Raw genomic sequence first — 13,938 nt, 5'->3', positions numbered from 1 at the left:
TCACTAACAGATCACACACACAGCACTGTATCACTCCACCCCTCTCCTCACTAACAGATCACACAGAGCGCTGTATCACTCCACCCCTCTCCCCACTAACATCACACACACAGCGCTGTATCACTCCACCCCTCTCCTCACTAACAGATCACACACAGCGCTGTATCACTCCACCCCTCTCTCACTAACAGATCACACACACAGCGCTGTATCACTCCACCCCTCTCCTCACTAACAGATCACACACAGCTGTATCACTCCACCCCTCTCCCCACTAACAGATCACACACACAGCGCTGTATCACTCCACCCCTCTCCTCACTAACAGATCACACACACAGTGCTGTATCACTCCACCCCTCTCTCACTAACAGATCACACACAGAGCTGTATCACTCCACCCCTCTCCCCACTAACATCACACACAGCGCTGTATCACTCCGCCCCTCTCACTAACAGATCACACACAGCGCTGTATCACTCCACCCCTCTCTCACTAACAGATCACACACAGCGCTGTATCACTCCACCCCTCTCCTCACTAACAGATCACACACAGCGCTGTATCACTCCGCCCCTCTCACTAACATCACACACAGCGCTGTATCACTCCACCCCTCTCCTCACTAACAGATCACACACAGAGCGCTGTATCACTCCACCCCTCTCCTCACTAACAGATCACACACACAGCGCTGTATCACTCCACCCCTCTCCTCACTAACAGATCACACACACAGCACTGTATCACTCCATCCCTCTCCTCACTAACAGATCACACAGAGCGCTGTATCACTCCACCCCTCTCCCCACTAACATCACACACACAGCGCTGTATCACTCCACCCCTCTCCTCACTAACAGATCACACACACACAGCACTGTATCACTCCACCCCTCTCCTCACTAACAGATCACACAGAGCGCTGTATCACTCCACCCCTCTCCCCACTAACATCACACACACAGCGCTGTATCACTCCACCCCTCTCCTCACTAACAGATCACACACAGCGCTGTATCACTCCACCCCTCTCTCACTAACAGATCACACACACAGCGCTGTATCACTCCACCCCTCTCCTCACTAACAGATCACACACACAGCGCTGTATCACTCCACCCCTCTCCCCACTAACATCACACACAGAGCGCTGTATCACTCCACCCCTCTCTCACTAACAGATCACACACAGAGCTGTATCACTCCACCCCTCTCCCCACTAACATCACACACAGAGCGCTGTATCACTCTGCCCCTCTCTCACTAACAGATCACACACAGAGCTGTATCACTCCACCCCTCTCCCCACTAACATCACACACAGAGCGCTGTATCACTCCACCCCTCTCTCACTAACAGATCACACACAGAGCTGTATCACTCCACCCCTCTCCCCACTAACATCACACACAGCGCTGTATCACTCCACCCCTCTCCTCACTAACAGATCACACACACAGCGCTGTATCACTCCACCCCTCTCCTCACTAACAGATCACACACACAGCGCTGTATCACTCCACCCCTCTCCTCACTAACAGATCACACACAGCGCTGTATCACTCCACCCCTCTCCTCACTAACAGATCACACACACAGCGCTGTATCACTCCACCCCTCTCTCACTAACAGATCACACACAGCGCTGTATCACTCCACCCCTCTCCCCACTAACATCACACACAGAGCGCTGTATCACTCCACCCCTCTCTCACTAACAGATCACACACAGAGCTGTATCACTCCACCCCTCTCCCCACTAACATCACACACAGAGCGCTGTATCACTCCACCCCTCTCTCACTAACAGATCACACACAGAGCTGTATCACTCCACCCCTCTCCCCACTAACATCACACACAGCGCTGTATCACTCCACCCCTCTCCTCACTAACAGATCACACACACAGCGCTGTATCACTCCACCCCTCTCCTCACTAACAGATCACACACACAGCGCTGTATCACTCCACCCCTCTCCTCACTAACAGATCACACACAGCGCTGTATCACTCCACCCCTCTCCTCACTAACATCACACACAGAGCGCTGTATCACTCCACCCCTCTCCTCACTAACAGATCACACACACAGCTGTATCACTCCACCCCTCTCCTCACTAACAGATCACACACACAGCTGTATCACTCCACCCCTCTCTCACTAACAGATCACACACAGCGCTGTATCACTCCACCCCTCTCCTCACTAACAGATCACACAGAGCGCTGTATCACTCCACCCCTCTCCTCACTAACAGATCACACACAGAGCTGTATCACTCCACCCCTCTCCCCACTAACATCACACACAGAGCGCTGTATCACTCCGCCCCTCTCACTAACAGATCACACACAGAGCTGTATCACTCCACCCCTCTCCCCACTAACATCACACAGAGCTGTATCACTCCACCCCTCTCTCACTAACAGATCACACACAGCGCTGTATCACTCCACCCCTCTCTCACTAACAGATCACACACAGCGCTGTATCACTCCACCCCCCTCTCACTAACAGATCACACACAGAGCTGTATCACTCCACCCCTCTCCTCACTAACAGATCACACACACAGCTGTATCACTCCACCCCTCTCTCACTAACAGATCACACACAGCGCTGTATCACTCCACCCCTCTCTCACTAACAGATCACACACAGCGCTGTATCACTCCACCCCTCTCTCACTAACAGATCACACACAGCGCTGTATCACTCCACCCCTCTCTCACTAACAGATCACACACAGAGCTGTATCACTCCACCCCTCTCCCCACTAACATCACACACAGAGCGCTGTATCACTCCACCCCTCTCCTCACTAACAGATCACACACAGAGCTGTATCACTCCACCCCTCTCCCCACTAACATCACACACAGAGCGCTGTATCACTCCGCCCCTCTCACTAACAGATCACACACAGAGCTGTATCACTCCACCCCTCTCCTCACTAACATCACACACACAGCGCTGTATCACTCCGCCCCTCTCTCACTAACAGATCACACACAGCGCTGTATCACTCCACCCCTCTCTCACTAACAGATCACACACAGCGCTGTATCACTCCACCCCTCTCACTAACAGATCACACACAGCGCTGTATCACTCCACCCCCCTCTCACTAACAGATCACACACAGCGCTGTATCACTCCACCCCTCTCACTAACAGATCACACACAGCGCTGTATCACTCCACCCCCCTCTCACTAACAGATCACACACAGAGCTGTATCACTCCACCCCTCTCCCCACTAACATCACACACAGAGCTGTATCACTCCACCCCTCTCTCACTAACAGATCACACACAGCGCTGTATCACTCCACCCCTCTCTCACTAACAGATCACACACAGCGCTGTATCACTCCACCCCCCTCTCACTAACAGATCACACACAGAGCTGTATCACTCCACCCCTCTCCTCACTAACAGATCACACACACAGCTGTATCACTCCACCCCTCTCTCACTAACAGATCACACACAGCGCTGTATCACTCCACCCCTCTCTCACTAACAGATCACACACAGCGCTGTATCACTCCACCCCTCTCTCACTAACAGATCACACACAGAGCTGTATCACTCCACCCCTCTCCCCACTAACATCACACACAGAGCTGTATCACTCCGCCCCTCTCCTCACTAACAGATCACACACAGCTGTATCACTCCACCCCTCTCTCACTAACAGATCACACACAGCTGTATCACTCCACCCCTCTCTCACTAACAGATCACACACAGAGCTGTATCACTCCACCCCTCTCCCCACTAACATCACACACACAGCGCTGTATCACTCCGCCCCTCTCTCACTAACAGATCACACACAGCGCTGTATCACTCCACCCCTCTCTCACTAACAGATCACACACACAGCGCTGTATCACTCCACCCCTCTCTCACTAACATCACACACAGCGCTGTATCACTCCACCCCTCTCCTCACTAACAGATCACACACACAGCGCTGTATCACTCCGCCCCTCTCTCACTAACAGATCACACAGCGCTGTATTACTCCACCCCTCTCCTCACTAACAGATCACACAGCGCTGTATCACTCCACCCCTCTCTCACTAACAGATCACACACACAGCGCTGTATCACTCCACCCCTCTCTCACTAACAGATCACACGCACACACCGCTTTATCACTCACCACTCTCCCCACCAACAGATCACACACAGTTGTATCACTCTGCCCCTCTCCTCACTAACAGATCACACACACACAGCGCTGTATCACTCTGCTTACTGTTATACAGAGCACTGAATTGCTGCAGGGTGTGAGGGTTACGGGTGAGTTACGGTGAGTGTGATCATTGTCCCTAACCAGAGACATCTTTGGAAAAAAACATCTATGATAAAATTGATTAGCGCACTATGCTCGCCAAACGCCTCCTCCCAATGATGCTCCGCGGGTTACATAGTCTTTCTTAGTCTTAGGGAAGGGGGGACATTAACTAAGCAGTGATAAGAGCAGAGAAGTGAGCCAGTGGAGAAGTTGCCCATGGCAACAAATCAGCACTGAAGTAACATCTATAATTTGCATACTATAAAATGATACAGAGCTGCTGATTGGTTGATGGGGCAACTTCTCCACTGGCTCACTTCTCCGCTCTTATTACTGCTTAGTAAATGTCCTCCTTAGTCTTTCTTCAGATCTTGGTTAGGGCAGAGAGACACTCTGATTATTCCAAAGGAGGGAAAATGTCAAAAGAGAAGCCAAATCTAATTAAGGATAATTCCAATATTTTCATGGGCAATTTGAGTTTTGGAAGAAGACTCCGCTGCAGGGTCTGCAGCAGTGAGGATGCCCAAGAACGGAGGGAAGAAAGCAGCTGAGTTAAGGACATTGGTGCCAGTATCCAGCCAGGAGATTGTATCAGGAGGAACAATGCTTGGTGATGCACTTGTGCGTTGTGGGATTCCCGCTAACACCGCTTACTGTCCAGCAAGCCTCTGCCACCACCTCCTCCTGGGGATTTTGGGGGTAATTCCGATCTGATCACTGGGCAGCGATTTTTGCAGTGCTGCGATCAGATAGTCGCCGCCTACAGGGGGAGTGTATTTTAGCTGTGCAAGTGTGCGATCGCATGTGAAGCTGAGCTGTACAAACTGATTTTGAGCAGTCTCTGCGCAGCCCAGGACTTACTCATCCGCTGCGATCACATCAGCCAGGACCGGATATGACATCAGACACCCTCCCTTCAAATGCTTGGACCCGCCTGCGGTTTTCCTGACACTCCCCTGAAACCGCTCAGTTGCCACCCACAAATGCCCTCTTCCTGTCAATCTCCTAGCGAACGCTTGTGCGAATGGATCCTTCGCACAAACCCGTGTCTGACCAGTGATCCCCGTTGTAGCCGTGTGATACGCCAGTGCGGTGCATGTGCAGTTCAGATCTGAGTGCACGCTAAAGCAGCGATCCGGTCTGAATTACCCCCTTTGTTTTTAGCGTTGCATGTGTAATCCTCGGGGTTCTCACAACTCCCAGCTTCCATGTTACAGGCTGTAATGACAGACGGTGGTTGTCACTCCACAAGGCTAAGTACATCTTCCCCTTAATACTCATTTCTGTCAAGCAAGTCTGCCAGTCACACTATACCTGTGTGTATGTAGTACTATGCTGCACAGCATATAATAACCACACTCATCCAGTGGCCGCTTTATTAGGTAAATCATATGTTGATGTAAATTATCAGCTACTCATGACAGCGATTCAGTGAATTACAGCATGCACATATGGTTAAGAGGTTCAGTTCTTGTTCAGAGTATGGTACAAATGTGACGTAAGTGACTTTGACCATGTAATGATAGTTGTGACAGATGGGGAAAGTATCTCAGGAACTGTGATCTGATAATTTCATGTACAACAGTCTCTAGAGTTTATATAGAATGGTTTCCATGACAAAAATTTTTTTAATAATCCTGGAGCAGTCGTTCTATAGGCACAAATGCTATGTTAGTGAAATAGGTGAAAGGAGAGTGGCCCGGCTGGTTTACGCTTAGAGGGAGGCGACATTGGTGGTCATTCTGAGTTGATCGCTAGCTGCATTTGTTCGCAGCGCAGCGATCAGGCTAAAAAACTGCAGTTCTGCGCATGTGTATGCGGCGCAATGTGCACGCGCGATGTACGGGCACAACGAACGATGTCGTTTTGCACAGGGTCTAGCGATGCATTTCAGTCTCACTGCTGGCCGCAGAGTGATTGACATGAAGGGGGCGTTTCTGGGTGGCAACTGACTGTTTTCAGGGAGTGTGCGGAAAAACACAGGCGTGGCTGGGCGGGTTTGTGACGTCAAATCCGGAACTGAACAGTCTGAAGTGATCGCAAGCGCTGAGTAGGTTTGAGCTACTCTGAAACTACACAAAACAAATTTGCAGGCACTCGGCGATAAAAATGTTCGCACTTCTGCTAAGCTAAAATACACTCCCAGTGGGCTGCGGCATAGCGTTTGCACGGCTGCTAAAATCTGCTATCGAGCGATCAACTCGGAATGACCCCCATTAACTCCTATAACTGTTACAACAGTGGCATATATATAGACTGCACCGTGCAATGGATGGGCCACAGCAGCAGAAGACCATGCGGGTTGCACTCCTGCCAACTCAGAACATGAAACTGGTGGCACAGTCCGATATATCGTTAGCAGGTCAGCGGGTGTGAACACCCAATATATCCGTGAACGATGTCGTTCACAGACCAATTACGTCAGCTGTGCAGTACAGCCTATGGCTGATACATCTAAAGATATTTCTGAGCATCTGACTGTGAGTACGGACGTTTGGCATACACTTGCTGTAGGGACTAACGTCACAGCTGGGCGGGCAAATTCAAATGCCCACCCAGCTGTGACATCATGACGAAACATCGAGCGGCCAATCGGTAAGTTTGTACCCTTAACCTGTACCGGCTAGGTCTGCTGACCTCTGGCAGAGATGGGAGCTAGATACAGAGCTCTTATAGCAGCAGTATTTAGGGTGGATTGGCAGTGTTAAATAAGAGGAGGGTGAAGTAGCACCATTGAGAGGTGGGCACTGAGTGGGTGAGGGTCCTTGTTCTCTCCTGAGTGAGAAAGGGTCTGATCATGGAGATATTACCAAGGTGGAAGTGGCATGGAACACAGAGGGCATCATGCAAAATGTAGACCGTTGAATATTATGTTAGTGTTTGCCACTAATATCTTATTATGGATTGATTAATTAATATAAGAAGAAATGGCATCTGTTACCTATTCTTTTCCTGTGAATTATGTGTTAGTAATGAAGTTATTCTATATAATGAATAACCGCCCCTGTATTGTGGAATGTGGTAGGATTGATATTAGGAGCTGAATACAATTAGCCATGAGCTGGCCACAAAACGCGGGATAAATAACCACATTAACATTAAGTGCAATGCAAATGACCTTTCCAAAGTGCTGTAATGAGTGACGAGGACCTTTTTCCCGCAAGCTGTACTCACGGCGTAGAGCTGTTCAGGCAGCCGCGAGCGTTACATTAATGCGGGCGTGGAACCAGTAACGCGGCTTCTGGTTTGCACGTCAGGAGGGTACGGGGTCAAATATAACAATTCTTTGTCATTTATAATCAAAATAAACTAGCATACCAGATCTATTTGAGCCTGTAGGTTATGGAAATAGTAGGCAAGATTTTTTCTGTAATATATAATTTAAAAAAAAACATTATAATATATAATGTAAAATACTTTTGTTTGTTTTTTTATTCATCATTAGTTTTTATAGAACTTGGATATATGATACAGGGAAATAAAGAAAACGGGGAAAAGGAGAAGGACAAAACCTAGACGATGGATTGCGAAAAGGCGCAGAAAATGGACATGAGTAATCCAGACAAAAATGTGTTTTTCGTGGCTTTTTAAATAGCAAAAATGTATTGCTGCCAGCCTGCATTAAATTCATAGCGTCACTCACATTAATTGTCATTCATCAAGGGGCCACAATCATTTATTTGTATTTCTTAAAACAGGTTGGTTGGTTTTACATGTGGTTTGTCTTTTCTTATGTAGTTCAGTAGAGGGCACAGTGCCCTTGTATGCCAGTAACGAGAGGAACAACCCCACTATGTTGGCTGTTTGCGTTACCCTGCTGTTATATTAGCTACAGTGGAATCACCTCCACAACCAAAGTAAGTATGATTCGGATGGCACAGCCCTGTACAGGGTAATAAAATATGTTACCCTAGCACCCATCACTTGCAACCCAGAAAACAGCTCTGCCAACCTAGCACACACCTCTTACTATCCAGACCACCCTTAGTGACCTGGCATACACCACTTGCTAGCCAGGTAACCCTTCACCACTCTAGCACGCACCACTAGCCGGCCTAGTACACACCACTTGCAATACAAGACACAACCATGCCACCCTACCATTGCTGTTCACCCTACCATTGCTGTTCACCCTAGCACCCACTACTATCTCTCTCTCTTATATCTATCTGTAAAGAGAGGGTGGCTCTGCACAGTTGTCCCATGCGTGCGCCAGCCTCTGGTGATGGGGAACGCCCCGTAGCCACAAACTTTGTACTGGCTGCTATTCGGTGCAATATAACTGACCACGTTCTCCCTCTGACACTGGGAGGTGAGTCCAGATGGATTTTCCATCTAGATACAGTTGCCCCTAGGGGACGTAACAAACCTCCTGGCTATTAAACATTTATAGCGCTCACTTTGCCTCTGTGCCTCTCCTATGGGCAACATCACCTCTTTTAACTTTTAGAAGCTTCAGTAAATTTACCCCATAGAATGTGACGGCAGATAAGAAACACACACACACACACACACACACACACACACACACACACACACACACACACACACACACACACACACACACACACACACACACACACACACACACACACACACACACACACACACACACCCCCCCACCCCCACCCCCACCCCCCCCCCCCCCCCCCCAAAAAAAAAAATTAACCTACCAGTATATTTTTGGATTGTAGGAGGAAACTAACAGAAGCACGGGCAGAATATACAAACTCCACACAGATAGGGTCATGGTGGGAATCAAACCCACGCCGCATTAGCACCTGTTGTTCAATGGGTGACGTTATGCAAGGAGGAGGAGGGCCCTGCCAGTTAGAGCTTTGCATGCTAAGGCGAAAGGGGTAAACAGTTGGAGGAAGAAATGAGAATGACATATGGTGAAGGCATAGAGAAGAAGTAGTGACTAGGAGGGCTCTTTTAGGGGAAATTCCAAAGCTGGGGGGACTGGCTGAAAGTATGACGGGGCGAGGGAGGGAGTTACATAGGATTGGGGGCAATTCTAGTGATATCTTGGAGTCGTGCAAGAGAGGAAGTGACCAGGGTGGAGGAGAGCCATTGGTAAGAGGAGGAGCGGAGAGGGCGGGAGGGAGCGTGGACAAAGATGTAGGGAGGGGAGGAGAGGAGTGTTTATGGCTATGTACATGAAGGAGAGTAAGGGGACTGGGAGCCAGTGGAAAAGGGTACAAAGGGTAGAGGCAGATGCCGTAAGGGTTGAGCAGAAAATGAGACAAGCAGCGTAAAGAATAGTTTCTTGTGGGGAGAGGAGAGTTAGGGTAAGACCAGAGAGCAGGAAATTATAGTAGTCTAAGCGGGAAATTATGAGAGCATATATGACAGCTTTCGTTGCTTCAGGGGTCAGGAAGGTCTCACTCCTGTTGATGTTCTAGAGCTGGTATTGAGAGATGTCCTGAATGTAGGGAGTGTAGGAAAGATAATGACACAGAGTTACCGGCCTTGGGTGACACGAGAGGATGATACGCAGAAAGAGCGATGGGAAGAAAATGGTGGGGCCCTTGAAGGGGGGAAAACAATTAATTCAGTCTTCGCCATATTAAGATTTAGGAAGCCTTGTGACATCCAGGATAAGATGAATGAAAGCAGTTTGAGTTTAAGAGTATGGCGGGAGGTCATTAGAGTGGAAGATTTAGGTGTCATCCGCATAGAGCTTTTACTGAAGGCTTAAGTATATGATGTTTCCAAGGAAGGAGATCTAGAGTGAGAAGAGAAGGGGGCTGAGAACAGACCCCTGGTGGATCCCAACAGGTGGAGGAAGAGAGGGGCAGGTGGAGACAGAGGTAGAGACATAAGAGGAGCACTTGGTGAGTTAGGAGTTGAACCATGAAAGACCAGATTCGTGGAGGCCAATGGATTGGAGACTATAAAGGAGAGGATGACCAAGGCGGTAGACAGATCGAGAAGGGTAGAGCAAGAAAACTGGACTATGGATGTGGCTGTGAGAAGGTCATTGGGGACCTTGGTGTGGGCAGTTTCACTCGAGTGAAGAGTACAGAAGCCAGATTGAAGAGGATGAAGTGAATGGGTGGAAATGAATGAAGTGAGGTGGAGACAGACAATCCTCTCATGGAGATTGGAGGCATAGGAAAGGAGAGACAAATGACGGGAGAGAGAGGGTCAAGTGAGGGTTTATTAAGGATGAGTGAGACTAGGGCATGTTTAAAGAACGTGGGAATAGAGCCAGAAGAGAGAGATAGGTTAAAGAGATGAACGTGTGAGCAAGCATCCGTAGAAAGCAAAGAGGTGGTACGGAATGGGGCAAGGGCAGTGTTGGACTGGGGCATGAAGGGCCCACCGGGGGAATACAGTTATAGAGGCCCATACTTAGGGGTGTGGCCGCTTGAAATACACAATAGTTTAGTGCAGTGTAATGCAACATATCTACCATGTATAATACCATGTATAATCCCTAGAGGAAGGAGAGGGCCCTCAGGCAGTGGGGCCTACCCGTGGTTTCCCTGGTACACCTGTGGGCCAGTCTGACCCTGGGCAAAGGTGCAAGTGACAGCTGGAGACGAGGAAGGAAAATGCCAGCTACATCACTGGTGATGGGAGAGAAGGCAGAAATGGTGGGAAACTAGGTGGCAGAGGGTAGTAGTTGGGGGGTGGAGGGGACTCTGGAGAGAAGAGAGATAGCTAACATTTTGGCAGTGAAGTGGGTTGCATAGTCAAGTGCAGAGGGAGGGGAGCAGTTAGTGAAATTGGAGATATTACAATAGTTGGAGAAGACTAGGTCATGTGAGTGCCTGTTGGAGTGGGTGGGGGAAGAGGTCCATTGGGTGAGGTCAAGGGAGGAGGTGAGGGTGAGCAACTTGGAAGCAGTAGCAGCCATGAGATTGTCAAGTGGGATATTGAATGAAGGGCAGAGAAGAGGAACTGCAGAATCCAAGCAGCAAAGGAAGAGGAAGGAGGTCAGTAGATGACCATGAACCAAAGGTGAATATTGTGGTAGAGGCGGACAGAGTCAACATCAAAGTAGGAGAAGGTGAGGGAGGGTTCAGTGGGTAGGACCAAAAAGGTGCAGCAGGGGAAGAGAACTACTGCCACTTCAACCCCTCAATGGTCGCCAGGATGAGAGGTGTGAGAGAGAGGCCCCAATTTAGAGGGCATCTGAGGAAGTGTCAGGCGGGGAGAGCAAAGTTTTGGTGATGGCAATGAGGGTGAGGGAGTCACAGATGACAGGGTCATGGGTGAAGCCCAGTTTCAATGGGTGCAGAAGAAAGTGAGCCTGAGGGCATGGGGATGAGGATGGCAGAGTAGAGGGTGCACTAAGATGGTTCAGGGGTGTAATAACGGGTGTGAAATGGGTGAGAGAGGACAGAGGAGGCAGAGTATATCTATCTATCTAATCTATCTATCTATCTATCTATCTATCTATCTATCTATCTATCTATCTATCTATCTATCTATCTATCTATCTATCTAATCTAATCTAATCTCTGACTCTTTCTGCCTCTCTCTCAATGCCTGAGCTTTGCAGTGAGACTATCAGTCCCAGCCCTGGCTCAGTGGGAAGGAGCTCAGTAGTAAAGCCGCACTCCTCCCACTCTGATGCTTCATTCATGTTCCTGGTCATCTCCGCCCCGTGACGTCTCCGGCCCCGCCCCGGCAGCAGAGGAGAGTTTGGGGAGAGCCCGGAGCCCGCAGCGCAGCAGAGATGGGGGGCTACATCCCCATAGAGAGCACATGATGCGCCAGTGACCCGGCCGGGTGTTCAGACATGCCCGGGCTTTTACATCTGTTTCTGCTAACTTGCTGCCTGCAGCTGCTGTGGGGGGCCCCCGCCTCAACCCCCCGACCCTCCCAGGTGAGAAGACTGTCTGTGCGATTGCAAGCTCTGTGGGCAAGGATCCTGCTCAGTATGTGTGATCTATGTGTTCGATTGTAAGCTTTCAGGCAAGGCTCAGTATGAGGGTAAGATTGTAAGCTCGCACAGATACTGAGCCCTTGTCCCCAGAGCTCACAATCTAATCAGGTACATGTATTATATTGTGAGCTCTGTGGACAAGGCTCAGTATGTGGGTGATACATGTGTTACATAGTGTAGCAGGGATGACATCTCAGTGTCTGGTATACTGCAAGCTCTAGGGACCAGGGCTTAGTACGATATGTGTTCGAGTGTAAGCTCTTGGACAAGATTTAGTATGTGGGTAATATATGAGTTAGATTGTAAGGTCTTGGGACAAAGATTTGTTATATATGTGTGATACATGAGCTAGACTGCAAGCTCTGGGAACAAGTATTAGTTTGTGGCGTAGTGCAAGAGGTCTTACAGTTTTATACAGGGTTAGACTGCAAGCTCTGGGGACTAGTATCAGTGGCTGTACTGCATTTAGGGGGGTTCCTGACTTTATACTGTGTTAGATTGCAAGCTCTGGGAACTAGTATTAGTTTGTGGCGTAGTGCAAGAGGTCTTACAGTTTTATACAGGGTTAGACTGCAAGCTCTGGGGACTGGTATTAGTGGCTGTACTGCATGTAGGGGGTTCCTGACTTTATACTGTGTGAATTGCAAGCTCTTGGGACTAGTATCAGTGGCTGTACTGCATTTAGGGGGGTTCCTGACTTTATTCTGTGTTAGATTGCAAGCTCTGGGGACTAGTATTCGTTTGTGGCGCTGTGCATGAGGTTTTATGGTTTTATACAGGATTGGATCACAAGCTGCGGGATGCTAGTATCAATTGATGTCCATGTGGAGGGGGGTCTACTGGTTATATGGTTATATTGCTTATTCTGGGGACTATTATTAGTTTACTGTTGGCTATATAGATTATATTTAATGGTGTATGCCAGGGGTGGTATGCTGGTGTTATGCAGGATTAGATTGCAAGCTCTGAGGACTACTATCAGTTCATGGCAGAGTGCAGGAGCTCCCTGGGACTTTATACATAAAGGTTTGCTAGTTTTATTTTGATGGGCATGTGCATACAGTATTCTGTTATTTAGGATTGGATTGCAAGCTCTGAGGACTAGTATATGTTGATGGCAGTGTGTAGACGGTATCCTGGTTTTATACAGGGTTAGACTGAAAGCCCAGGGGACAAGATCAAGTGATGACGGTGTGCAGGAGATCTTCAGGTTTTATACAGGATTAGATTGCAAGCTCTGATGACTATTAGGGGCTTTGGACAAGGGAGCTCATGGTTTCATACAGGGTTAATTTGAAAGCTCTGGGGACTACTATTATATAATGGATATGTGAAGGAGATCTATTGGTTTTATATCAGATTAGATTGCAAGCTTTGGTGACTATCATTACTTGATGGCTGTTTGCAGGCGGTATCCTGCTTTTACACAGTATTAGATTGCAAGCTCTAGGAACTAGTATTAGATGCTGGGGATGTGCATAATGACTCCTGGTTTCATATAGCGTTGGAGTGCAAGTTCCGAGGACTAGCATTGGTTGTTGGTGGTGTGCCGATAGTTTCCTGATACCAGTAAGCATTACTGTAGTTAATGGTCCTAGAGGTCTAGTACTACTTGACAAAGGTGTGCAGTGGGTCTCTTTGGGTTAGAAAAAGGTTAGAGTGCAAGCTCTGTGGACTAGTAATATACTATGGCGGTGTAGGGAGTGGCTCCTGGTGCTAGAT

At 48.7% G+C, this 13,938-nt stretch overlaps 1 protein-coding gene across 1 annotated transcript in view; it reads left to right on the top strand.

Moving 5' to 3' along the window:
* Positions 1-11,117: 11,117 nt before the first annotated feature.
* ISM2 (isthmin 2) overlaps positions 11,118-13,938 on the top strand; it is a 30,794-nt gene continuing 27,973 nt past the window's right edge. Inside the window, exon 1 of the mRNA XM_063948207.1 lies at positions 11,118-12,156. Within this exon, the coding sequence (XP_063804277.1) occupies positions 12,070-12,156 (87 nt within the window). The 5' untranslated portion in view covers positions 11,118-12,069. The remainder of the gene's footprint in view (positions 12,157-13,938) is intronic.

Source organism: Pseudophryne corroboree, chromosome 12 (assembly GCF_028390025.1).
Source record: "Pseudophryne corroboree isolate aPseCor3 chromosome 12, aPseCor3.hap2, whole genome shotgun sequence".
In the NCBI taxonomy this organism is placed as follows: Eukaryota; Metazoa; Chordata; class Amphibia; order Anura; family Myobatrachidae; genus Pseudophryne; species Pseudophryne corroboree.
Note: the sequence above shows the minus strand (reverse complement) of the source record. Positions and strands in the feature narration are given on the sequence as shown.